This window comes from Panthera uncia (assembly GCF_023721935.1).
Source record: "Panthera uncia isolate 11264 chromosome B3 unlocalized genomic scaffold, Puncia_PCG_1.0 HiC_scaffold_1, whole genome shotgun sequence".
In the NCBI taxonomy this organism is placed as follows: Eukaryota; Metazoa; Chordata; class Mammalia; order Carnivora; family Felidae; genus Panthera; species Panthera uncia.
This window is the reverse complement of record NW_026057582.1, coordinates 111,710,941-111,736,994: the sequence shown is the minus strand read 5'-3', so window position 1 is coordinate 111,736,994 and position 26,054 is coordinate 111,710,941. Positions and strand designations below refer to the sequence as shown.

The 26,054-nt window shown below is 37.9% G+C and overlaps 1 protein-coding gene across 5 annotated transcripts in view; it reads right to left on the bottom strand.

Annotated features, from left to right (window-relative positions):
- The window catches only part of NEO1 (neogenin 1), a 236,624-nt gene that overhangs the window by 50,011 nt on the left and 160,559 nt on the right, over nucleotides 1–26,054 (bottom strand). For 3 of the 5 annotated variants that reach the window (XM_049613834.1, XM_049613835.1, XM_049613837.1), the window contains 4 exons: nucleotides 11,676–11,895; nucleotides 4,948–5,102; nucleotides 2,332–2,480; nucleotides 1,821–1,959 (listed from right to left, as the gene is read on the bottom strand). In XM_049613834.1, the coding sequence (XP_049469791.1) occupies nucleotides 1,821–1,959; nucleotides 2,332–2,480; nucleotides 4,948–5,102; nucleotides 11,676–11,895 (663 nt within the window). The remainder of the gene's footprint in view (nucleotides 1–1,820; nucleotides 1,960–2,331; nucleotides 2,481–4,947; nucleotides 5,103–11,675; nucleotides 11,896–26,054) is intronic. The other 2 variants (XM_049613836.1, XM_049613838.1) reach the window with 1 other exon arrangement.

Here is a 26,054-nt window from a genome sequence, read left to right as displayed (position 1 = left end):
TTTATTTTTGAGAGAGACAGAGTGTGAGCAGGGGAGGGGCAGAGAGAGAGGGAGACACACAGCAGGCTCCAGGCTCTAAGATGTCAGCACAGAAGCCTAATGTGGGGCTCGAACTCACAAACCATGAGATCATGACCTGAGCCGAAGTCAGATGCTTAACCAACTGAGCCATCCAGACACCCCCCTTTATAGCTAATTTTACTCCCAGATCTGGAAGCCAGTTGAAGATAATACACGTTTTTTATTTCATGTCTTTATTCTTCTTTAACCTAGATTATAGTAGGATACTCCCCATTTAAAAAAAAAATTTTTAACACTTATTTATTTATTATTGAGAGACAGAAAGACAGAGCATGAGCAGGGGAGGGGCAGAGAGAGAGGAAGACACAGAATCCGAAGCAGGCTCCAGGCTCTGAGCTGTCAGCACGGAGCCCTACAAGGGGCTTGAACTCACAAACCGCGAGATCATGACCTGAACCGAAGTTGTACACTTAACTGACTGAGCCACCCAGGCACCCCCCTCACCCATTTTTAACATCTATTTATTTTTTGAGAGACAGAGAGAGACAGACAGAGAGAGAAAGAGACAGAAAGAAAGAAAGTGGGGGAGGAGCAGAGAAAGAGAGGGAGACACAGAATCCAAAGCAGGCTCCAGGTTCTGAGCTATCAGCACAGAGCCGGATGCGGGGCTCAAACTCACAAACTGGGAGATGAAGATCTGAGCTGAAGTCAGACACTTAACTGACTGAGCCACCCAGGTGCCCCATGATACTCCCCATTTTTTTCTCTGAATAGTCTCTATACTTTTTTTAATTGTCCTCCCCCACCTTTTCTTTCATGAGACTCATATTTTTTAAGAATTCAGGCCAGGGGTGCCTGGGTGGCTCAGTTGGTTGGGCATCCGACTTCAGCTCAGGTCATGATCTCACATGAGAGTTCGAGCCCTGTATCGGGCTCTGCGTTGACAGCTCAGAGCCTGGAGCCTGCCTAGCATTCTGTGTCTCCCTCTCTCTCTCTACCCTCTTCTGCTCATGTTCTGTCTCTCTCTGTCTCAAAAATAAATAAACTAAAAAAAAAATTTTTTTTTAATTAAATAAGTAAACAAAAAGAATCCAGGCCATTTTGTTTTTTTTTTTTTTTTTTGGTAGGATTTTCCTGTTAGACACATCCAAACTAAGGAAAATTCTATAAACAAACTGGCCCAGATTCTTAAAAAATATTGCTGACTTTCAGAAAACAATACATCATATACTTATTAATTGTTATAAATGCCATTATCTTCTGTTCTATTATAAAAATATTTTTTTAAAAATGCTGGTCTTAACTTACTCAATGCCCTTGGCAGGCTGTAGTTTGAAAAATACTGCTCCAGGTCATGGTTATACGAATATAAGTTAGCTTCAAAATGCAGACAGAAATGAAACTGTCACAAAATACTCAGAATTAAAAAGAGCCATTCAGAACACAAATATGATTGCTAAGTCAAGGAAGCCAGCCTTCCATCGGTCCTGGAGTGGTCTGTGTTACGAACAAGCAACACCATTTACTTACACAAAAATAAAAACACGAGAAACTATTTAGTACCAGGCACTGCATGTTCTGTACTATCTCAGTAAATCTTTACAGCAAACCAATGAAGTTGGTATTATCTACATTTTACACGTAAGGAAGCATGCTTAGACATGTTAAGTGACTGAAGTCCAGAAAAGGGGTAGAACTGGGTTTGAACTGAATCTTCTTGTCATCAAAGCCCATGACCTTGCTACTAGGCCACCAGGGCCCCCAAGCACGGCACGTGTTCCAAAGGAAGAAAGACTCACCATCTGACAATGTTCGAACAGCAACATCTTGTGTGGAGACTCCAGGACCATGTTTGTTGTAAGCCACCACTCGGAAACTATACTCTGTGTATTTTTTCAACCCATTAACAGTATGGGAGTGACTTGAAACATCAACATCCTTGAATAAAATAAAACAATTTCCATGGATACAACTCAAGCCAAAAGACATGCTGTGAAATAATCAGCTATACAAATTCTCTATTTGATACAATGCAGATTTTTATCTCTTTTACAGAATGCTACTTAACAAAGTGGAATAATCATAAACACTGGCAATTTACTGGGAAATACTGCTTGTTGTTTAGTGACCCTTGCTGATAAAAAATACAGAATAAAACTTGGTACAAAGAAATAGAGTCTGCTGACTTTTCATTTCCTATATACATCTTTTTTATTCTCAGATTTCTAGACAAGCAAGTATTGAGTTTTGGAAATATATTTCAACTCCACTATTCCAATCAATGGATTGAAGAATGGCTTCATCTTATACCTGTTCTTTATCAGTCCCTTTTTCCATGTAGTACAATTTGTAATTCTGAATTTCCCCATTGCCAGACAGAGGTGTTTCCCAGGTGACAGTGATGGACGTAGGTGAAGCTGCATGTGCTCGGATGTTAGGTGCTGGGCCAGGAAGCTGAACTAGAAGGAAAATTTTGAGACAGTGAGATATGAGTGAAATTTAATATACTCCTCAATAACCATTCTCAGCAGTAATGTCATTTTGGCCATGTTTTTAAAAATAATAAAAACTGAGAAAACGTTTTGATGGAAGTGGCTTTAGGATAATATATAATTAAATGCATTGCCCTGTTTATGACTCAAATTATAACCAAAAATGATCTGTGAGGTATCTCAAATGTATTCAATGAAAAAAATAAACATTGCAGAATTTTTCCTGTGGTTTATAAAGTCCTAATTTTTCAGTAGGACTGTGGCACACAAAAACAGCCATCACAAAAAAGAGAGCCTTCTGGAGATTAAGAGCACACTTATCATGATGAGTACTGAGTAATGTACAGAACTGCTGAATCACTGTATTGTACACCTGAAACATATTAATATAAGTATGTTAGTTATACTGGGATTAAAGTAAAAAACTTAATAAGAAAAAAAAAAAAAGAGAGCGCCTTTTTTTTTTTTACCAGGAACTGGGGAAATGATGATGGACAGGGTGCCTGCCCGCAAAGAATTCCCAGTCTAGAGGAAGTCAGACATATAAGTGTTACAAATAATGTCACAAGTGCTAACAGATTTCGTGATTGTCACAAAAACATAAAGAGAATACACACTTTGCTTTGGGAGGGGTGGGGAGGCAAGGGAAGGACTGGGGAAGACTTCTGGGAAGCAAGAAGGAACAGCTTTCTCAGACACCAAGGGGAAAATTATTCCAGTCAATGGGGATGAGACGTGAGAAGACAGTGTAATGTGGTTCAGGCTGAATACTGAATAAATGTGGGAGGGAGAATGTTTAAAAGGAGGACACGAGCCAAAGAGCTTCTAATGTGCTGCTGTGGAGTCTGAATTATCTCTTGTAGGTGTTCGGTAATTACTGAAAAATCATGAGCAGGAACATGACATGACATGATCAGATCTGTATTTAGAAAGGACATGTGAACACATGCATGGAAGAAAAACAGTATGGGAATAAGATTAGATAAAAGAATAATGATTTTAAAAATACCTACCATTTACTGACTGCTTATAATCAGTCCGGCTTAAAGTGCTTTACGCTTTACATAAATTTCAATTATGTCTTATTTAATCCTTGTACTAACTCACATGACAGGGATACTACTGTCATCCCTATTTACACATGAGGTTGAGATTAAGAATCGTTCTTAAATGATGGGAAAGTTAGTGAGCAGTGGGGCCAGGAGTTGCACACTTTCTGATTCTAACACCTGGACTCAAGGAGACCAGTTAGGAGATTATTACAACACCCTCTGTGGGATGGTTAGTCCCCTGATTGTCCAGCTCTACCTCCTACAACAGCTCCCATACCTTTTTACTATATTCTTTTTGTCTAATAGGTGCCAGTTCCAATTTATACACAAATTCTGCAAGTTGCCTACACCTACACTTTGGTAGACATTCTATATTTGAAAACAATTTCTCTGGTGCTAGTGTTTCTGCAACAGAATCCATTAGGTTTTAGGAGAAGGGGAAAAAACTAGCAAAATGTAAAACAAATTGGATTTCTTAAATAACAGCACCACAGTTTGACAGTTTCGCTACCAAAGTAGAGAAACCTAAATGTGGTTATTCTGACAGTTGTTTCTTTATTTAGTCATAAATCATGTTATTCATTTAATGTTAAGAGCATCATTTTGTGCAGCCTGACAGGTGGGATTTGTCACACTTCTCCTGCTATGGAAAACTTTCCTCTAACTTATCAAAGGAAAAGGAAAACAAAACAGTCCCCCAATTCCCTTGAAATCACTTTCAATATATTCACTGGATAAACATAAGCAATATTATCCTCAAAAGGCACTAAGAAATTCTTCCATTTAACCTGCACAGTGGCATAATAAATGGAAAACATTTTCAGATGGTTTGTTCAGCTAAACATGTGAAATATTTTCTGAGGACTGACTCCAACACTTACACCTTCGCCCGCCACAGGCTGAGCACCTCCAAATGAAGTGTAAGTCTCTTTCTGCTAACTTGTCTTTTGCCAAAACATGTTATAGTCGCTTTCCATCCCTCAAATACCCTCAAGAGAATCAGGTTCCCCTTCCACCTACATTCTTATTTCACCTCTTTCTCCTAATCAAACTCCTTGACCAAAAGATTGTGCTGCCTACTTTCCTTAGAATAATAGAGGTACAATATTAGATAGAAAGGATCAGAGGAAAGACGCTAGAAGACATCTGAGGTAGGTCTTACAGGATCAATAAAATTGGACTGTGTATCGGCAGAATCATATTGCCTTACACCATCTGCTACTGTTTGATGGGAATTAATTTTATCTGCCCTAATTCACAAGTCCTTGATGGCAAGGAACTGGTACTTTCTGCACTTGCTATAGTATGCAAGGCTACACAGAAGACAGACCTTGCTATAAGTCTACCTACAGGTATGGCCAACAGACAGGTGGAAGACTCACCCTCAGGCTGTGTTTCTACTCGGAGTGGAGCTGAACTTTCTCCGGAGCCATGTTTATTTTGAGCCATAACTCTAAAGATGTACACAGTGGCTGGCATTAGGTTTTGAATGGTCACCTGCATTTCTCCCGGGCGACTGGTATTCTCAACACGTTCCCTTTAGACAAAGAGGGGTTTGGAAAGAAACAGCATTGATTAGGAATACTTCTAGAATGTGCGGTTTCATTTTCACTGCAAGTCCTATAGATATAATACCACATCAAAATCTTAATTGAAGTCAAATGAACTCTCAAAAAAGCAAACCTTTGGGGTGGAACAGGGCACAGAATACAGACACTGGCAAAGAACAATGTCACACGTGCCTGATAACTTACTGACATTTTGCTTAAACATGACTGACTTTGCAGGTCATAACCACAACTTCCTTTCAGAGAAGGCACAGACAAGGATCTTCTCACTGCCATTTCAAATGGGACAGCTGGTCATCAATTTTGCAGGCTTTAGGAATCATTGAGTTTTTAAGGAGTGATTTCCAGGGAGACAAACAGAAGCTGATTACAGGTATGACCCAATTATCAAAGAAAATATCAAGGAAGTCTGTGTATATTTTGGATAAAAGACCCAATAAAAAGAAAACTAGAGATTAACACTTTTAAAGTTGGGAACATTAAACATTTAAATGAATCCTAAGTAATCCAATTTTTAAAATAAGCCAATCCTGATACTGATTTTTATAATTTATTTGTTAAAACAAATACTCTTTTTGAATGATTTCCAAACTGATTTGAAATATTTGACAAATTTTATGACAAACAGGACAAATGAATCCAGTGGTCTGGTGCTATGAACTGAAAACATAAAAGCAGTTGTTTGTTTTCTCTATCCTCAAGGTCTGTGTGTCCACACTTGGGTCCATAATTATGCTCAGCCTACTGTATGTACTATAATAAAAACTAATTTATATGACACAAGCATTTTCAACAAATACTGAAGTATTAATTCACTGTATTAGACAAATAGCTGGCCTTTATGGATCACCGATCATGTAAGGAGAGCTCTGTATCTATCCTGACAGTAATAAAAAAGGCCCAAAACTACTCTGTGGAAGAAATTACTTGAAACCATATAATCTATTGAATTAAAATTCTTACTTTAAAATATTGGTAATTTTCTCTGAAATCACTGATTAAAATTAATTTAGTTCTACATGACCATACGTCAATTGGCCTGATTGTATGTGAACATTTACATTTCAGATATTTGTGTTTTTCAATAGCTTTCTATACTTTTTAAAACTACCTCATTTTAATTTAAAACAAACAAACAAACAAACAAACAAACAGTACCCACATCATACTTATAGAGTGTCTGTCTCTATATGAGGTCCACTGGAGAAGAGCACTATGGGAACAGTTACTGCTCTAAGACACCTGAGGTACATACAGGTACTTTTCTCTTCAGGTAACCCTCCAAATCACAACATTTAAATGGAGGATATGAGCTGATTTCTTACACTTTGAAGTTTCTGACCTTTGGTCTGATCACAAATGATTGCTGTCTGGTATTTTACACTTCACCAAAAAAAAGCTCCCTGTGAGAGCACAGGTGGTCTGTTCTGCTCACTCTGTACATAAAAGTTCAAACAAAAAGTTAATTGTACAAAAAGCTGAGACTATCTTGAGAAATACAGTTGGGGGAGGCACCATTTTACTTTAAGTTGAAGTGAGTGTCTCATTCACATTCACATATTACATAAGAACTGAGCAGAATGCTCATACTGCAGCACTCACAAACATGTGCAGATGCACGAACAGAAATTTGCCTTCTGTATGTAAACCTTTGTATAGTAATAATAACGTGTATATTTTTTGTTCATTCCTATGTGAAAGGGAAAAAAACAAGAGAAATGAGTGAAGAGAACTGAAAATCTGGAATAAATTTCTATAGAAGCATTACAATTTAAAAAATCAGTAATAGGTATGATTCCTTCAGATGAAATAAATACCCAGCACCTACCTGCAAAAGCTTGTAACACTAGATTGGTTTGAGGTCCCAGAACCATGTGTCTGTCTAGAAAAAACTTTTGACTTGAGGACAAGATCCAGGGTGAGTTACAAAGTACAATTCTCATAAATGTGTGACGTTACAATGGAACTTAGGTTAGAATGTGTTAGCTAAGAATCAAGGGAGAAAGACAAAGGTATTTTTTATATTAAGACAGTGCTGGGCTAGGCGATAAGAGCTTCAATTCTACTTCTGGCAAGCTACTAGCTTTCTGGGGGACTGTAGGCCAATCATTAATTCCTTCTGAGCCAGAAAGCAAATATTTACAGACAAAATGGAAAATATTATGTAGTTACTTATATAACCTATTAAAATGTAGCCATTTGAAAATGTAAAAATATTCTTAGCTCCTGGGTCATAAAAATAACAAGGCTGATTTGGTCCAAGGTCCAATATACTTGCCTTGTCTTCCTGCCTTGCCAACTCCTGGGCTCAACTTATAGCTAAGGTTTCGTCCATCTCTGAAATGCTATTAATTTTGGAATAACTCACTCTGCTTTTTTTCCATCTAGTGCCTAATATCAGAAATGCACTTCTATTACACTAAAGGCATTGGGGGAAAAAAAAAGGCAAACATTTCCTAGATGAAAACGCAGAGGAAGAACCCTTTGAAATCTCAAGAAACTCGGGCACCCAATACACATGACCAATATATGACCAAGACACATACTGCCACCTGGTGGTTGATTTTTCAAATGCAGGAAGTGGAAGGCTTTGTAAATATGGGTAGTGGCATACATCCTCACACTGCATTCTGATTATAAGTCTATGAAGAAAAGTTACGACCCTCGTTTTTCAGATGGGAAAAGTTAAGCTTATAAAGGTCAAATAAATTCTATTTACAAAACAAGTGAGCAGGATATAGTCTTCTGACTTAGTGTTCTTTCTACTCCTTCATTGCTTATATTCAGAAATCATAAGCTTCATTCACAAATGAAGTGACAAAAAAATTAGTCTCCAAGAACCTTCCTTTGAAATATTCCCCAGGTTTATTCTGTCCACTCCAAGTCACGGCTCTCCCTTTCGTCCAGGCCATACCTACCACACGACTAGGTTAACTACCTGATTTGTCTCGCTGACTATTTCTTCTCCTCTTCTATGTAGTGCTCATAAACTACTAAGAAAAGCTAATAAAATCACAGTGCACACTTGCTCAGGAGTCTAAAATGGTCCCTTCTGAACTGACTGTGTCCAAATTCTTACTGGCATTATGACATCTGGCTCCAAGCTTCCACTTTATTATAATCTCTTACTAATTCCTACCAAAACTCTGGGCCACTTAAGCCAGCTTTCTTACTTTCCCATCCTTCAAACACCAGACAGACACATTAAGTTGGATCCTCCTTGCATCTCTTCTTCCTTTATATATACTTGCCTTGTCTTCCTGCCTGACAATTTAATTTTAAATTGAAGTGACAGATTCTCATTAAAAACAAAAGTATATATAGTTAAAAAAAATCTGAAAGTCCCAGTTTTTCTCTCTCCTCAAAGCATGTCCTTCCCTGACACCTAACCGTGGCATGGACTGTTATCTTACCAGATCTCTCCATGTCAGCTTTTCTCAATCTTGGTACTAGCGAGCTGCTGGGCAAGATAATTCTTTGTTGTAAGGGACCGTCCTGCACATTGCAGGACGTTTATCAGCATCTGTGGCTTCTACTCATTGGACATCAGTAAGCATCCTCCCTCATCTCAGTTGTAATAACCAAAAATGTCACCAGACATTGCCGAATGTCTCCCAAGGGATGGGCAAACTGCCTGTTTGAGAATCACTGTTCTAAGCATTTACATACACATCAAAATATATAGACACATCACTTAAAAATTCCTATATCACATTTCATGTGGATATACGTATATTAATTATGTGCTCATTTCTCCATGAATGGGCATTTACCTTCATTCCTCTTTTCATTCTTACAAACAATGCTACAATAAACATTTTTATGAGTGCCCTATGCATACCAGTTATCTATAGAACACCCAGAAGTGTTAACTGTTGGGCTGACAGGTATATGCATTAAAGAGATTAAAAAAAATAATTCTGCCAAACCACTTTCTCCAAAGGCTACTCTTATATTGCCACCAAAAGCCTAGAGTGGATTTCTTCCCAGCATTTAACTTGCTTAACACTAGATATTATCAATTTAAAATCTTTGCCAACTTTGTAAGTGAAAAATGGTTTCACTTTTTGTATTATTACATTGTATCTCCCAAGACCACAAGTGATGGCAAAACCTTTTTTAACTTTAACAGGCTTTCCATTAACTTCTGTTAATCATCCACTTGTAGCATTTGCCTCTTGGAGTATCTTTTAGTTATGACTTATAGGAGCTCTTTATATAGACTGGATGGCAATATTATTTTCTTATAACTGTTACCAATTTTTCCCAGCTTATCACTTGATGGTTTGATTTTGTTTATGATGTTTTATCACATGGAATTTTACATTGTTGTATAATAAGCTTTGTATATCTCTCCTGTTGTGGCTTCTGGATTTCCTGTCTTCCTTTAAAAGGCCTTTCACACTCAAATGATAAAGCAGTTGTATTTTCTTCTAATACATTTATAAGCTTTAAAATCTCTTCATCTATCTATAATTTATTGTCATACATGATATAAGACAGAGCTGTAGAACTTCCATTCTTCCCACCAAATGGAGTCAATTATCTCAACATGACTTCTTGAATAAGCTGTTACCTCTCCACTGACTGAAATGAATTTATTCCCTGGACAAGTATTTATTTACTGCTATTATATGCCAGGCCCTGTTCCAGGTGCTGGTGATATTCTATTGATATGACAGACACCAGAAATTGGTTAATAAAGAGAGAAAATTTCAGAGTGTTCCGTGTTCTGGAAACAAAAGCAGAAAGACAAAATAGGATGATGTGACAGCAGTGGTGTTGTGGTCAACGTTTAATAACCAGCTCTGGTTTGTAGCACTTGTTTCAGTAAATACTCATGCCACACCCCATTTTGAGCTACCAAGTTGTCATGGGTTTACAAAATTTCCTGAAAATTTAACAACAGGCTTGGAAACAAGCTGGCCCCAGAACATCACTGTGTGATAGGGTTGGAGGGGGGGCTAAGCCGGGTGAGTATTCACGGAAGGCCTACGAAGGTGTCATCTGAAGATGACTGGTAAGAAGCCAGAAACAGTTGTTTGTGAGGGAAATGCATTCCTGGTAGAAGGAACAGCAGAGACAAAGGACCTATAATGGAAAGAAGTTTGTTATTCTGAGGAATTACTAAATGGTTTTTTCTTTTGTGAAATATTATGAAATTAGCAAGGAGATGTGAAAGACCATTGGAGGCATTCTAACACAAGCCATTCGGTAGTAATGTCTTGCCTTTTTGTGTCTAGAACCATGATCTTTGCAATGCCCAAAACATCTGGTACAGTGTTCAGATAAACATCATTCTAGCAGAAGCTCCATCTATCTCAAAGCTCTATCTATCTCCACCTGGCTCAAATTAGGTCATTCGGACTTCTCAAAAGTATTAAATCAAGGGATTATGATTAAGGTTCCTGTATTTGTGGAACTTGACAGTCTAGTTATTAAATACAATATGTACCAGATGTAAGCACCCTGGTAGAAACACAAGCTTTATTTCATCTGTGAGGGCCCCAGCCCAAACAGTGATTTCAGCTTTCTTATTTTGATATGAATAAAGAAATCTACTTGACAATGCTAAGAATACACAGCATGCGGCTTGGTTCTTCCGAAAGTTTTTATAATTTGGTTGGGAAAACAACACAAATATACATAGAAGAGTAACAATTTATGGCGGCATAAGATCCTATGTTGTCATAATTAAGTGCAATATTAGTGGCAGAAATGCATAGAAGAGAAAGACTATGCGAAAAAGTGGAGAAAAATGCATGAGGACTTCATGGGGCTTAATCTGGGCCACAAAGGATTCACTAACTTCAGCTTCAGTTGGGAAAGGGGGAAGTGACAGAAGAGAACACACTTGAAGAAAGGCAGTGTAGTGATAGGAATTGGACTGGTTTCATTAGAAAGTGCATTAAACTGTGAGGTGAGGCAAGTAAGGCTGGACAGGTAAAATAAAGCTGGACCATGGGTAAAGTGGCCTGGGGATTCTGGAAAACTCCCATAAGCAATGGAGAAGCAACATGAGCTCCTAAAAGAGGTGGAGATGGAGAGAAATTTAATGGAAGTGCTGTTTTTTAGGAAAATTAGCTGCTAATTACTCTTGTATCATCAAGGAGACCCCCTAGAGCTGGGCAGTCCACATCCACATAAGGGTGCAGGCAAATACTCATTTATGATTACTTCCATAAATTAAGTCTACCTTAATTTCTAGAATCTGAATGTTCTAAGTAAGCCACATCCTATAGGCTATGCTGACTGAATCTTATGAAAAAAGAACAGCCCTCATTACATTTTAATACTTCTACCTAAAAAGCTCTATCTACCTTCTCCCCAAGTCATTCCAGGGAGGCAGGAAAGAATACCAGGACTTGAGTCTGTTTGGGATAAGTTTTAATGACCTAAAATTGGGAAATATGCATCTTGGTGGTCATATTTTCTGGACTGAAAATTGGTACAGATTCTGCACAACAAAGAGCCAGGGCGAGCATGACTGGCCTGGGGTAGACCAAGATGCAACCACTGGCTCCAGACACACAGACACTTACCTAACAATCCCTTCCTTGGTGTAGAAGACAGAATAGGTAAGGTTGTCCCCGTGAGGATCTGATGCAGGTGTCCGCCATGTCAATTTGATGAAGCGGGTAGAGACCAGCGAGGCCACGACATCCCGAGGAGCTGAAGGCAGTGGTCCCGTTGTGGCTGGTGCTAGATGGTCAGTAGTGGCACTGGTCAGTGAAGTGGGAGGTAATGTTGGGATGGCAACATCTTGTCATGTGCAAACATTGGGGAATATGAAGGGCAAACCACGACGGTTTTAAAAAAGAGAACAGAAAAACAAAAAACAAAAAAGAAATAAACAAAACCACGATGGGAAATAAAATAAAATGAATGAACATAAAAAAGGCCATTAAACTGAAGGCTAACATGCAGGCCAGGGGTAACTACTGAAAACTAATGGGCACTATTCAAGACACATCACTGTAGAGCAAGCAGACTTTTTGGTCACTATAATGGTTGTGGGTAAGGGACAGGGAAGGTGACAGCTGAGAATAAAACATCTCACAGAAGGACACAGCAGTGACCAAGTAATCTTTTTTTAATCCTGAAAGCAGCATGCATCGCCTGTTAAACCTTTCACATAAAAGTCTCATCTACTGATAAAACCTCAGTATTTTTAGCTACTTTATCAAATATGGAATAACATGTGTAGTATGGAGGAGTGCAGGTACTCTCAGCACAGGCCCAGGCTACCGTCAGCCTTAAGGCACAGCTGTGGGTCTTCGGCTCTGCAGGAGACTCAAGAGCCACCTCTTTAACTTCAGACTAACATTAAACTCTGCTCTCTGTAATTTGGCAATCCCCAGGGAAGTTCGACGACTCTCCTCACTTCACAAATATTTCATCTGCTATCTTCATCAATTCACTTAACTACAATAGTATAAAAACATGAATCAAAAATTCCAAAACCATAAAAATACAACACTTAGGTAGCTTATCTGTTTGTTACAGCCCTCTCTGCAATATATATTTCTGTGGCTTGCAGAACTCAGGAACTGGGTGGGACAGATGAAGTGAAGGCAAGTCAAAGCTCTGCTTGTCAAGAGCCTCATATATTTGTAGTCATGGGTAACTTTATTACTCGCTGAGGCAGTCCATTCTGTTGCTGGACACTTCTGATTTTCCTAATAGTGAACTTAAAATCTCCTTCATCTTGGGGCCAGAAAGTATAAGGATAACTTCACAACTTTCAACTAAAGGAGTTCATCAGAATTGTGTCAAAACCTTAATGGGAAAATTAGGAGAAAAAGGGCAGAGAGGAAAACACGAAAACTCCTGAAGCTGGTTTTCAATGAAATGCTAAGTCAACAATCTCCAGGAAAGATCTGTGAACTGCAGAGAATCTAAAGTGAAGCAGTCAAATAAATACACCAGGTAGAATGAGTTCTCTAAGGGAAAGTACAGAGGAAGACCAACCTAACGTCGCTATTCAGGTGGGGCAGGGTGAAAGTCATCCAACAGCTATCATTTCTACATGGCACTCTGGCTCATGTACTCATTGAATCCTTACAACAATTCTATGAAAAATTTTATTTCTGTCTTCTATGTAGAGGCTGACAGTTAAGAGGGCTAAACCACTCATCCTAAGTCACAGATGGTAAGTGATGGAGTGTAAAAAAATCAACTTTGATTTCTAGTTTAAGAGGCCTCTGCGTTTAGCCAATAGGAGCTCTACTCCTGCTGGACCTCTTACTAATTTTATCATCTTGTGCATGTCACTTACTCTCTCTTTTCCTCTCTTTCTGAGAAAGTACTTTGGAGAGAACAGAGTGCTGTCAGCATGTAAGACCATGAAGTCACAGCCACAGTCACAGAAGATACAAGTCCACATTTCACGGACACAAGTGTCAATATTGTAAGACCGTTACGTCTGAATGGCCTCTGAGGCCTCATTCTTATCCCTGATGCTTGAATAGACGTGCTTCCTCAGAGAAAAGAAATACCTCTCCTTCACAGCTTTCAGAGTTCTTTTTCATGTGCTGTGCCAGTTTATTCACACAACAACCCTATGAGGTAGGATGGGAATGACAGGATTAGATGTTGGGGTGAAGATAAGAAAGGAGTCAAGGGCTCCAGGTTCCTGGAGAAACCAGGCTTGGGAGAATGGGTGGTTGGGGGTGTCATTCGCAGAGAATGACAACATTGAAAGAGACTAGAGACTGAGGGAGAGATGGCAAATGATGAACATGCTGTGTCCAAAGTAATGATCCCACAGGTGCCAGAGAAATGTGTAAGAAGCAACTGGCGATGCTGAATCTCTGATTATGTAAAATTAAGTCACTAAAAACCCTTAGAGGGAAATGATTTGAAGAGTAGCCTGAATACAGTCTTGCTTTGTTGCTTCATTTCTGTCTATCCAGAAATACACTTACGTAAAAACTGCTTCCAAGTCTGACCTGACCCACTAAGCTAAGTTTTTCCCAACTATCTGCTGGCTGGAGAGGAGAGGAAATTTGTACTGTGAGAGGCAGTACAGCATACTGGAAAAAGCCCAGGATTTCAAGTACGAAGACCTTCTATTCAAAACTTGACTCTGTCACGTCCTAATAACGTGAAGTTGGGCAAGTCACACAGTCTCTCTGATCTCAGTTTCCTTGTCTGTAACTAGAAACGCTCCCCACTCATGTCCCAGGCTGGTATGAACCACACAAATATCATCAATAAGAAAAGTGTATGTGGAAGCACTAGGTGCATGTTTTCACTGACAGAAAAATCTAAATATAAAGGCAACCAGGAGGAGAATGTAAGCAGGAAGACCAGGTGCTACAAGTGATGGGTGATAACTAAGAACTGGTCAGACACGGACATTTCAATTGGCCCATGGAACTCTAGGGCACACATCTGTACGTTTTGAATGGCATCCAGCACTTCCCACTTATATTTTTCATGTTCATGATGAATCACGCTCATCTGCAAGCTCCTTGAGGATGAAATCCATATCTGTTTCCTCTTGGCATCACTCGTTGGGCATGTATATACCTTAGATAATCAATAAATGTGTATTTATTGAATAAGTGGAAAAAAATCAGGGAGAATGTTAGTGCAATGGGGACCAGTGTTTCTAGAAGCTCATCACGCACACAAATATTTTAATCTTTGTAGCTGCTACAAAGTATATACAAATATAATGATGCTGTGTAAACATTTGCTTTGCAAATGTATTTTACCAGTTATACACAGAATCAAAGTGTAAATAATGGCAGATCATTGTAAATGATTCCTAGTTAACTATGGGAAAAACCCATGTCCACTGTGGTCCTAGTGTTTTATACCCACTTTCCCCAAATTGGTTCTTTTGCTGCCGTTCCATGATCTAGCTGGGCAGGTAAGGGAAAGGGTCTTACGTGATCTCAGAGAATCAAATAGGCAGTTAAGATACACCAGGATCAATGGCAGAACGATACAGATTGGGACTTTAGACTTCTAACATGATGGTTTGAGGATGTCAACAAATGCTCTTCCCCAAAAGCAGCTATGAAGCTGGACAAAATTGTCAAAAACTGGAAACTGGCCAAAGGCATACAACAAACCAAGAAGGATTTACTCATAAAAATTACCACAGTTCAGGTAAAATCAGTGAGTCTGTGTGTGCCATTCTTGCCTGGGTCTGTTCCAAGCTCCCCAGCTCTGTTGGAGTAGTTGTTCAACCAGGGTACGGCAGGCCCCAGAAGCTAGTGGCCCTGCTGCTGCCATCAGAGGGGCACACTCGATGTGGAGCACTGCCAGCTAAAGTGGCAATGTTGGTGGCAAGTGAAAAGGAAGGGCCAGTGTCTCTGCTAGCCTGAGACTGTGATTTGGGGGCAAACAGCAGATGATAGGCTGGATTTAACAGGGAGTTTGGTGAGGTAAAAAACAGTAAGAAGGCTTGAGAAGTTCTCCACATAATCCAGGAAGACTGAAAGCCATGCGTATATGCAGCAGAGCCAAGAAGAGGTCCAGATGACCTACATATCCCCAGTCAGCGGAACCTATGTGTGTATTCAGAGCACAAGTGAGAGAGCCCCGCAGAAAGCAAAAGCTGAGGCCGGCTAAAAAATGACCTGAACTTTGAATGCATTGCCCAAACCACACACAGATCCATCAGCTAAGAGTGGAAGGCTTACTGGCTTGAGATATTTGAGCACAACTTCTGACTGATATTTGGATAAATGCTAATCCATACAGACACAAGGGTTACCCTAGAAATCCAGGCTTAAAAATAAAAACAAAACAATAAAGAACAAAAGCTGAGCAGAAACATCAGCGGTCACACAGTGAGGGGAAGATGGATGTCACAGATTTAGTCCAGGCAAGCTAACTATACTAAGGAAAAAAGAACAGCTTGGGAAACGGGAGTGGGGGGAGGAAGAGGACTCAGAACCCACAGTTGCTACAATATGCTATCCAAAATATCCAATATTCAACAAAAAATGAAGAGACATGCAAAGAAACAAAGTGTGACTTACACTCAGAGGCTAATGTAAAAAAATGCAGTCAATAAAAAGGTCTCGGGGTCCTTAGATATTAGATTTAACAAAGATTTCAGAGGAGCTGTTAAAAATATGTTCAAAGAACTAAAGGAAACTGTCAGGAACTATACAGTGTCAGAGATTTACCTTACTTTTAAGCTAACAAGACAGCCTATTACTGTTTCATGGGCACAGGCAAAAACACAAGCCTCACATCAGAGACAAAGAACTTCATTACTCAGGGCAATGGCAATGGTCAGAGCTTCTTGTTTGTTTTCATCAGTTCTCCATTCCCCTCAAGTGTCAAAAAGGCAATGTTTTAAAGGCCCAGGATGGATGCCTACACCTGCAGCAGGTTGTAACAGGAGAAGAACCCTGAGCTTGAGGGATTTACAACTTCTTTATTTTATTTTATTTTATTTTATTTTATTTTATTTTATGAGAGCAGGGGAGGGGCAGAGAGAGATGGGGGCAGAAGATCCAAAGCAGGCTCTGCGCTGACAGCAGAGAGTCTGATGTGGGGCTTGAACTCGTGAACCATGAGATCATGACCTAAGCCAAAATCAGACACTCAACCGACTGAGCCACCCAGGTGCCCTGAGGCACCTCTGAGGCTTCTATACCAAGCCCCAGACAAAGAACAGGTGTACTGTGGATATCTTATTTAATTCTGATGTGGTCAGAGACATACTTCGTATGGTTACAGTCTTTTAAAATTTCTTGAGACTTGTTTTATGTTTTACGTAGTTGTTGTGCGAAGATTCTGTAATGTCAGGTCAAAGTGGCTGATAGGGATGTTTGAATCTTCTATACTCTTAGCTTTTTCTGATTGTTTTAATCAGTTTTTGAGAGTAGACTATTAAAATCTCTAACCATTATCATTGAATTATATACCTCTTTGAACATATCAATTATAAATACATTTACATCTAACAGTAGAGCCCCCAAACACATGAATCCAAATAAATATGGGGAAACCCCAAATTTTTGGAAATCAAACAACCCACTTCTTTTTTTTTTAATGTTTATTTATTTTTGAGACAGAGAGAGACAGAGCATGAACGGGGGAGGGTCAGAGAGAGAGGGAGACACAGAATCTGAAGCGGGCTCCAGGCTCTGAGCCGTCAGCACAGAGACCAACGCGGGGCTTGAACTCACGGACCATGAGATCAAGACCTGAGCCGAAGTCGGACGCTTAACCGACTAAGCCACCCAGGCGCCCCTCAAACAACCCACTTCTAAGTAACCCAAGGGTCAAAGAAGAAATCACACAAAAAAATTAAATAATATTTTTAACTGAATGAAAATAAAAACAAAAAATTAAAAATTATGGGATGCAGCTAAAGCAATGCTTAAGGGAAATTTAAATACTTTTACCAGAAGAGAAGTCTCCCATAAATTACCTAATCTCCTATTTAGTGAAGAGTGCAGATCTTAAGCATTCTCTCACACATACACACAAAGTAACCATGTATGGTGATAGGTGTATTAATTAACTTGTTAACTTAATTGTGGGAATCCTTTCACAATGTATACATGTATCAAATCATCATGTTGGACACTTTAAATATATTACCATTTGACAATCATACCTCAATAAAGCTGGGAAAAATTAAATTGAATAATATTTTAGCCAAGTTCTTTAAAAAAAAAAAAGACACAAGACTAAGAAATTAATAGAAGACATAAACTGCCTAATTCAAGAATCAAAGAAGAGACAATACTACCAACCCTATAGATTGGTAAGTTATAAGGTAAAATTATGAACAAATTTATGTCAATAAATCAGATAACTCAGAGGAAACAGAACAATTCCCGAAAAACAAAAATTACCAAACCTACTCATGAAGAAACACAAAATCTAGGTAGAAATAAAACAAATGAAGACATTTAACTAGTAATTAAAAATCTTCCCACACAGACAAGTCCAAACCCAGATGCCTTCACCGGTAAATGCTATATTTAAAACAAGAAATAAAACTAATCCTTCGTAATTTTTTCAGAAAACAGAAGAGAAACACTTCTAGCTCATTCTGTGAGGCCGATATTACTCTAATATCAAAGCCAAAGGAAAAGAAACTAGGGATCAATATCCCTCATGATCACAGATACAATAGCCCTTAATGAAACACTAGCAAACCGTAGTTAGTAGCATTTTAAAAGGATTATACATTGTGACCAAGTAGGATTTATCACAGAAATTCAGACTAGTTTAATATCCAAAAATCAATGTAATACGCCATATTAAGAGACAAAAAAGAATATATGATCACCTTAATAATCGCAGAAAAAGCAATCTGACAAAATCAAACACCTACCTATTCATGATAAAAACTCTCAACAAAGAACAGAAGTTCCTCATCCTGAAAAATCTACAGTGAAATTATATGAAATGGTTAAAAAGTAAATGCTTTTCCCTTAAGGTTGCATACATGTCAGCTCTCATTTCTTATATTAAGCAGGTACTGAAAGTTCTAGCCAGTGCAGGAAGGTGGGAAAAAGAGAAAAAGTAAATAAAGGGTGCCTGGGTGGTTCAGTCATTAAGCAACTGACTTCAGCTCAGGTCATGATCTCACAGTTGGTGAGTCTGAGTCCGGTATCAGGTGACCTCGAGCTCCACTCTGGGTGAGCCCTGCTTCGGATGAGCCCCGCTTTGGGTGAACCCCACTTCAGGTGAGCAATGCTTCTGTCTCTGTCTCTCTCTGCCCCTCTTAGGATTCTCTCTCTCTCTGCCCCTTGCTCACTTGCCCCCCCCCCCAAAAAAAAAAAACAGAACAAAACAAAACCCTTCTAGAATTAATAAGTTTAGCAAGGTCACAGAACACAAAGTCAATATACAAAAACCAACTCTATTTCTATAAACCAGGAATAAACAACCCAAAAATGGAATTAAGAAAACAACTTCATTCATGATAGCATCAAAAAAGGAACAAAATACTTAGAAATAAACTTAACAAAAGAAGTGTAAGATTTATATCCTCAAAACTACAACCCATTGCTGAGAGAAATTAAACAACATCTAAAACAAAAGTATCTAAATGAAAAGAAAATCTAAATAAATAAATGGTTATGGGTTAGAGGACAACATTGTTAAGAAGACAAGCTGCTCCTAAAATGTAACAGAAAAGACAAAAGGCCTAGAATCGCCAAATCAATTCTGAAAAAGAAAAAAGGGCTGGAGAACTTGTATTACTCCATTTCAAAACTTACAATACAGCTCCAGGAATCAAGACAGTTTGGTATTGGCATATTAGTAGGCATATAAATCAATGGAAGAGAACTGAGAGTCCATAAATAAACCCCTAAGTTTGTGGTCCACTGATTTTTGGCCAAGGTGTCAAAAAATTTTAATGTGGGGAAAAAAGTCTTTCAACAACTGGTGTTAGTACAACTATATATCCACATGCAGAGTAATGAAATTAGATCCTTACTTAATGCCACATACAAAAATGAATCAAAATGCCTCGTAGACTTAATGGAAGAATGAAAACTTCTGGAAGAAAATACAGGAAGAAGTCTTCGTGACTTGGGTTAGAAAAGTGTTCTTAGATATGACAACAAAAGCACAAGACATGAAAGAAAAAAATTGATAATTGCATTCTATTAAAAATAAAAAACTTCTTCACTTTAAGAAAAACACAACTAAGTAAATGACAAGTAAAGCCACAGACTGGCAGGAATTATTTCCAAATCATGCATCTGATAAAGGACTTGAACATACAAGTCAGAATACATATCAAGGACCAGAATATAAAATGAACTCTTATAAATCAATAACAACAACAAATAACCCAATTTAAAAGTAGGTAAAAGACTTAGACATTTCACCAAAGAAAACATAAGAACTGCTAATAAACACACGAAAATGTGCAAACACCATTAGTCATTAGGGAAATGTACATTAAAACACAATGACACACTCACCAGAATGTATATCATCAAAAAGGGTAACTGAGTATCATACAACAAAAGTTGTGAGGGCACGAATAATTGGAATCCTCATACATGGTTGGCGGGAATGCTTTAAGTCTTCCAACTGATGAATACGAACTGTCTCCGTTTATTATTTATATCTTTAATTTCTTTCAAAAATGTTCCATGGTTTTCAGGCCATAAGTTTTACACTTCTTTTGTTAATTTACTAAGTATTATTATTTTTTAAATGAAATTATTTTAATTTTAATCTCAGATTGTCCACTGCCAAGTATACAGAAATACAAATGATTTCTGGGTACAGATATTGACTCTTGCTGAATTCATTTATTAGTTCTAATAGTTTATTTGTGCACTCCTTATGATTTTCTATATACAAGATGATGTCACCTGTAGAGAGTTTTAGTTTCTTAAAAAGTTAAACATAGAGTTAGCATATGACCCAGAAATTCTACTCCTAGAATCTACTACCCAACAGAAATGAAAACAAATATCCCCACAAAGATTTATACATGAATGTTCAGAGTATCATTATTCAGAATACACAAAAACTGGAAACAACCCAAGTCTCCAACCACTGATACATAGGTAAACACAATGAGGTATATCTCTATAAAAGATATTATTCAGCAATAAAAAGATGCAAAATACTGATATATGCCACAATATGGATGATTTCAAAAATATTACCCTAAATGAAAAAAAACGGTTGTAAAAGACTATATATTACCTGATTCCATTTCTATGTAAAAGAATGACAAAAGGCGCTTTTATAATAACAGAAAGCAAATAACTGATTATCTGTAGCTGGGGACAAGAGTAGGTATTGACTGCAAACAGATGTTAAGTGATTTGGGGGATGGAAATGTTTTGTGTCTATATTGTGATGATGACTACACAACTCTATAAATTCACTAAAAATTACTAAAGTGTAAACTTACAATGCATGAATTTTATTGTATGTAAATCATACTACAATAAAATCACTAAAAAGAATGAAATGGCTTAACGTGGCCATTTGGAAGTATTAAACATACTTTTTTCTAGTGTATAGTTAAAATAGTTAGACAGTTACAATAGTAATAGTGACAGAATCCCAGGGCATTTCTGTTGCTCAAAATATCAGAGCTTAAAACCAACCTATCTGAAGCCTTCACAAAAAAAAATAAAATGTCCAGAAATTACTCAAAGATTTTACAAATGCCCATTAGTCATCAAGGGTCCTAAAGCACAAGTGAAATCTTTCTTTAAATAAAGAAGTCTGATTGTATTAGTAGTTATGCTGCTTCCTTTCCCATCTGCCACCAAAGTTCACTCCTGAAAGTAAAAGATCTTGTCACATCTCTCCCCAAAACTATCTACAGAATGAAGTGCAACGCCTCAGTACAAGGGTCAAGGTCCTACATACCCGTGCTCTAGGTTTGCTTGGTTACTGAACAAGAATGGGCTGTTCAGCTTCTGCACCTATGTTCATGCTGCTACTCTATTTAGAGCAATAAACACCATGTAAATCTGACGCAAGTGAAAGGCAACTGGGAAATATGTTTGAGTAAAGGTATCAAACTTTCAAAATGTGAACATCAAAAAAAGCTGTTAGCTTTGACCTGCTGCTCAAACTCCTGGCAGCAGCTTCACACTGGCACTTTCGCTGAAACCTAACCACTCCACAGGCTCTGAAGGGATCTGTGAGACCCTGAAGGATTCTATTCCTCCTGATGTAGTATGCTACCTGAGAAAATCATCAGAGATATTCTCATTTTTCTGAGAAATCATTTTCAAAATCCAGCTACACTGTGGTTGCTGGATCCAGTTTTAACGATACATTAGATTTGTGATGGATGATGTGTCACTTTTAGTTTGTAATTATGAGTTTAACCAATACATCTATGCACTGAAAACAGTTTCTAGGTAGAGATCATTAAATTCTGTGCTGGGCATGTTGCCCTCAGTTAAGTGGAACCAATTATCCTGATTTGATACCCACTCATACCAGCCAAGTGAGCTGTGAATAGGCACATTTAAGTTTTCTTTTGAAATCCTAATTTTGTTCCCTTTAAAAAAAATTTTTTTTAATAGAGAGAGAGAGAGTGAGTGAGAGCATGAGTGGGGGAGAGGCAGAGAGGGAAGAAGACACAGAATCTGAAGCAGGCTCGAGACTCTGAGCTGTCAGCACAGAGCCTGATGTGGGGCTTGAACTCACGAACCATGAGATCATGACCTGAGCCAAAGTCGGACGTTTAACCAACTGAGCCGCCCAGGTGCCCCCAAATTTTGTTCCCTTTTCATAACCTTTCTTTCTTACCTTTTGAAGGAGTTCAGAAGGTTTTGAAGGCATCTAGGGAAAAATTTCTATCTTTCAAGCCCTTCATTTCCTTGCATAAAGGAATTTACTAAATTGGTATTTCCCAGGAACGTTCACAGCAGTATTATTCAAAATTCATTGTTCAAAACAGAGCCAGATTACCATGGTGCTTATTGCTCTAAACATAAAAGCAATGTCAACAAAAGTGCAGTTCTACAAAGCATTTCTTTTGGGAGATGTTAACAAATATACCATAAAAGAGGAGAAAAACCATATTTGTGAGACTGTGCAGATGTATCATCCTTTTTAGTATGTTAAAGACTCCCAGAAATTCTACAGGAGAATATGGTGTGTTAACCTAGACTTTCCCATTCTTATATGATTGTGAAATCTCTTTTCCCCAAACCATAATCCAGTTTGGGCAATCTTTAATAATACCTGAGATAGTATCTAGCAGACAGTTCTTTCAAAGAGCCTCTGTTTGAAATCTAGTCATTGTTCAACTACTTCTTTAGGCAGTCTATTTCATATTCTTATTTGAAAATCAAAATGTTGGGGCGCCTGGGTGGCTCAGTCGGTTGAGCATCCGACTTCGGTTCAGGTCATGATCTCGCAGTCTGTGAGTTTGAGCCCTGCGTCAGGCTCTGTGCTGACAGCTCAGAGCCCGGAGCCTGCTTCGGATTCTGTGTCTCCCTCTCTCTCTGCCCCTCCCCCACTCATGCTCTGTCTCTCTCTCTCTCTGTCAAAAATAAACATTTAAAAAAATTAAAAAAAAATAAAAAAATAAAAATAAAAATGTAATAAGCTTGTTATAAAAGTAATATATACAATACAGAAGTATACAAAGCCAAAAGATTAAAGTTCCACTTTTCATCATCTCCAAAATACCACTGTTAAAGGTTTGGTTCATATTCTTCCAAATATTTTCCTTTTCAATTATACACTTGTATATACATAAAAATATGAGAATAAAATGCTACCAAAAATGCTGCTCTGCAAACTTCTGTATGGTATAATATGTCTTTAAGAACGTCTCATGTCAGTATACAAAAACAAACCTCATTATTCCCAACTGCTACCCACTGTTCTATAACACAAACATCACCATTAATTTAATAATTTCCTTATTATTACTTACATTTAGGCTGATTCCATTACTTATTTATTTTGGCTGTTGTGGATGATGTTTTTGAAAACTTTCCTATCTGTGTATCTTTGTGCACATGTGCAAATATTTCTGTAAGATGGATTCTTAGAAATGAAATGCCAAAGGTTTGTGTATTTGAATGCTTCAGAGGCGATGCCAAATAATCTTCTGAAAATCTACTTTGGCCTCAGTTTTAGGACAGAGGGCCAAATATACCTCTGGGTCCACAACTTTATAAATACCTTCAAACAACAAATAGGACAAGAAACATGAACACAAACTCTATTTTGAACAAAAGAGGTAGCTGTAATCCCACCCCAAAACATATGCAAAGAGAAAGCGGACAGATTAATTGATGGAGCAGAGTTGAACCAAGTACTCCTAGAGGGACAGACTGATGAGACTCCCAACAAACTGGCCTTGAGGCGCTGGCGCACTTCAGGAGACAGGGATGACATGGGGCACAAAGGAATTAGGAGCTATGCAACCTTCACCTCACCCCTGGAAACACGGGGTTTATACTCAGGAGAAACTAAATCAGAGAGGCTGGGCTCTGTGCTCAGCAGTAGCCAACAAGGGGATTAAGACCACATACTCAAATATGAAACTCCCTGGCACTCTCCTCAGCAATTTCCAGAAGGCTGGCCATCAGGCTTCCTATCACTAAGCAGGAAATTGAAGCATTCCTCTCTGGATGAGCTGAGCAGCAGAGAAGACTTACAAATATTGCTATCTGGTAAAGTCCTAGCAAGAATAACAAAAAAGAATGAATTGGGGCACCTGGACGGCTCAGTCGGTTAAGCATCCGACTCTTGATCTCAGGGTTGTGAGTTCAAGCCCTGCATTGGGCTCTGCACAGGGTGTGGAGCCTACTTAAAAAAAAAAAAAAAAAAAAAAAAAAGAATGACTACTCAGCTGTCCTATAATAAAGCCTAGCAGTAAAAAGATTTCATCTCAAAAGTTTAAGGGAAAACAGGGTATCTGCATAACCTCAAGGTTTATCTCCTAAAGTATCTATTAATTACAAAAAGAAAACTTTACAATGGAAAAATCTGACTGACACCACCTTAACCACATGATCAAATTGGCATTACCAAATAACAAGACATACTGGCATAATATAACCCTGATATGGATGTGTTGTAAAGGGCACATCAATTCTGTAGTATTTGTCAAAAAAAAAAATTATAGCCTTAATGTACTCCTAACCTAATGTAATCATGAGATGATTCCAGGCAAACAAAAATTGAGAACAATATACAAAATACCTGATCAATACTTTTCTCAAGAGTCAAAAGAGTCAAGGGCATGAAAGACAAAAGTATAGTCACAGACTAAAGAGAGTAGGAGATATGACAACTAAATGCAACTGGGATCCAAAACTGGATCCTAGAACAGAAAAAGGACATTAGTGGAAAAACCAGTAAAATCAGAATAAAGTTCATAGTTAACAGTTAACTGATGTCAATTTCTTAGTTTTGTTGCTTGCATCACGGTTATTTAAGATGTTAACACTAGATGAAGTTGGGTGGAGAATATATTCTATGAGAGCTCTCTGCACTCTTTCTAACACTTCTGCAATTCTAAAATTACTTTGAAAAGTGTTTTAAAAGTTCCTTTCATATAAATAGAACTTTCAATATTTTTAATACCATATCCTTAAATATGAATGAGCCGCCAAAGACTACTTTAAAGTATTTAAGGGTAGTCGTCTTCTTTTGATTAAAATACGCCAGTTCTTTCTTCTATTCCCTTCATAACATGGTTTCGAAACCTTTCTATAAACTCTTGAACTAAAGTGGCCAAAACATAAATAAGAATATTATATATTTTTGTCATTGTATTCAAAGGTTAAAATAGATTCTCGGCATTTATATCATATTGATGAGATCTGCTGAGCTACCAATAACCTAAAGGCCATACAATATCACATGTAGTAAGTTTATTTTGCTATCCTATACAGCACTTAATGTAATTGTTTAAAATTAATTTTATACTGCCTGTACAGGGCTACATAAGAATTTCCAAATGTGCAGATCTACATTAATAGTGAGTCTATTAGTATTAACTTATATGACCCTTTTAGGCACAGTTCAACAAGATAGCTGAAAAGAGAAACTTGTACTTGTTAGCATCATTGATTTTCCTTAAATTTTTTTTTCCAGCAAGCTTCTGTTCTTCCAAGTATTCCTCGTGATATTGTGTTTTTCTGTACTCAAATTTCCATTTAGTTCTTTATTGTATTTCCATTTCTTTACTGAGCCACCATTTGTTCCCTGTGTGTTCATGTTTTCCTTTATATCTTTGAACATATCCATAATAGCTACTTTACATTCCTTGTCCACTAATGCCGTTTCTGAGTTTGTTTTCTACTGAATTTTTTCCCCTAGGTTAATTGTTTTTGTTTGTTTGTTTTTTCCTAGGTTAATTGTTAACCTTTTCCTTTCCTTTTCTCTTCTCTCTCCTTTCCCTGTTCTATTTTCTCTCCTCCCCTCCCCATTCTCTCCTCCTTTTCTCTCTTTTCCTTTCTTTGCCT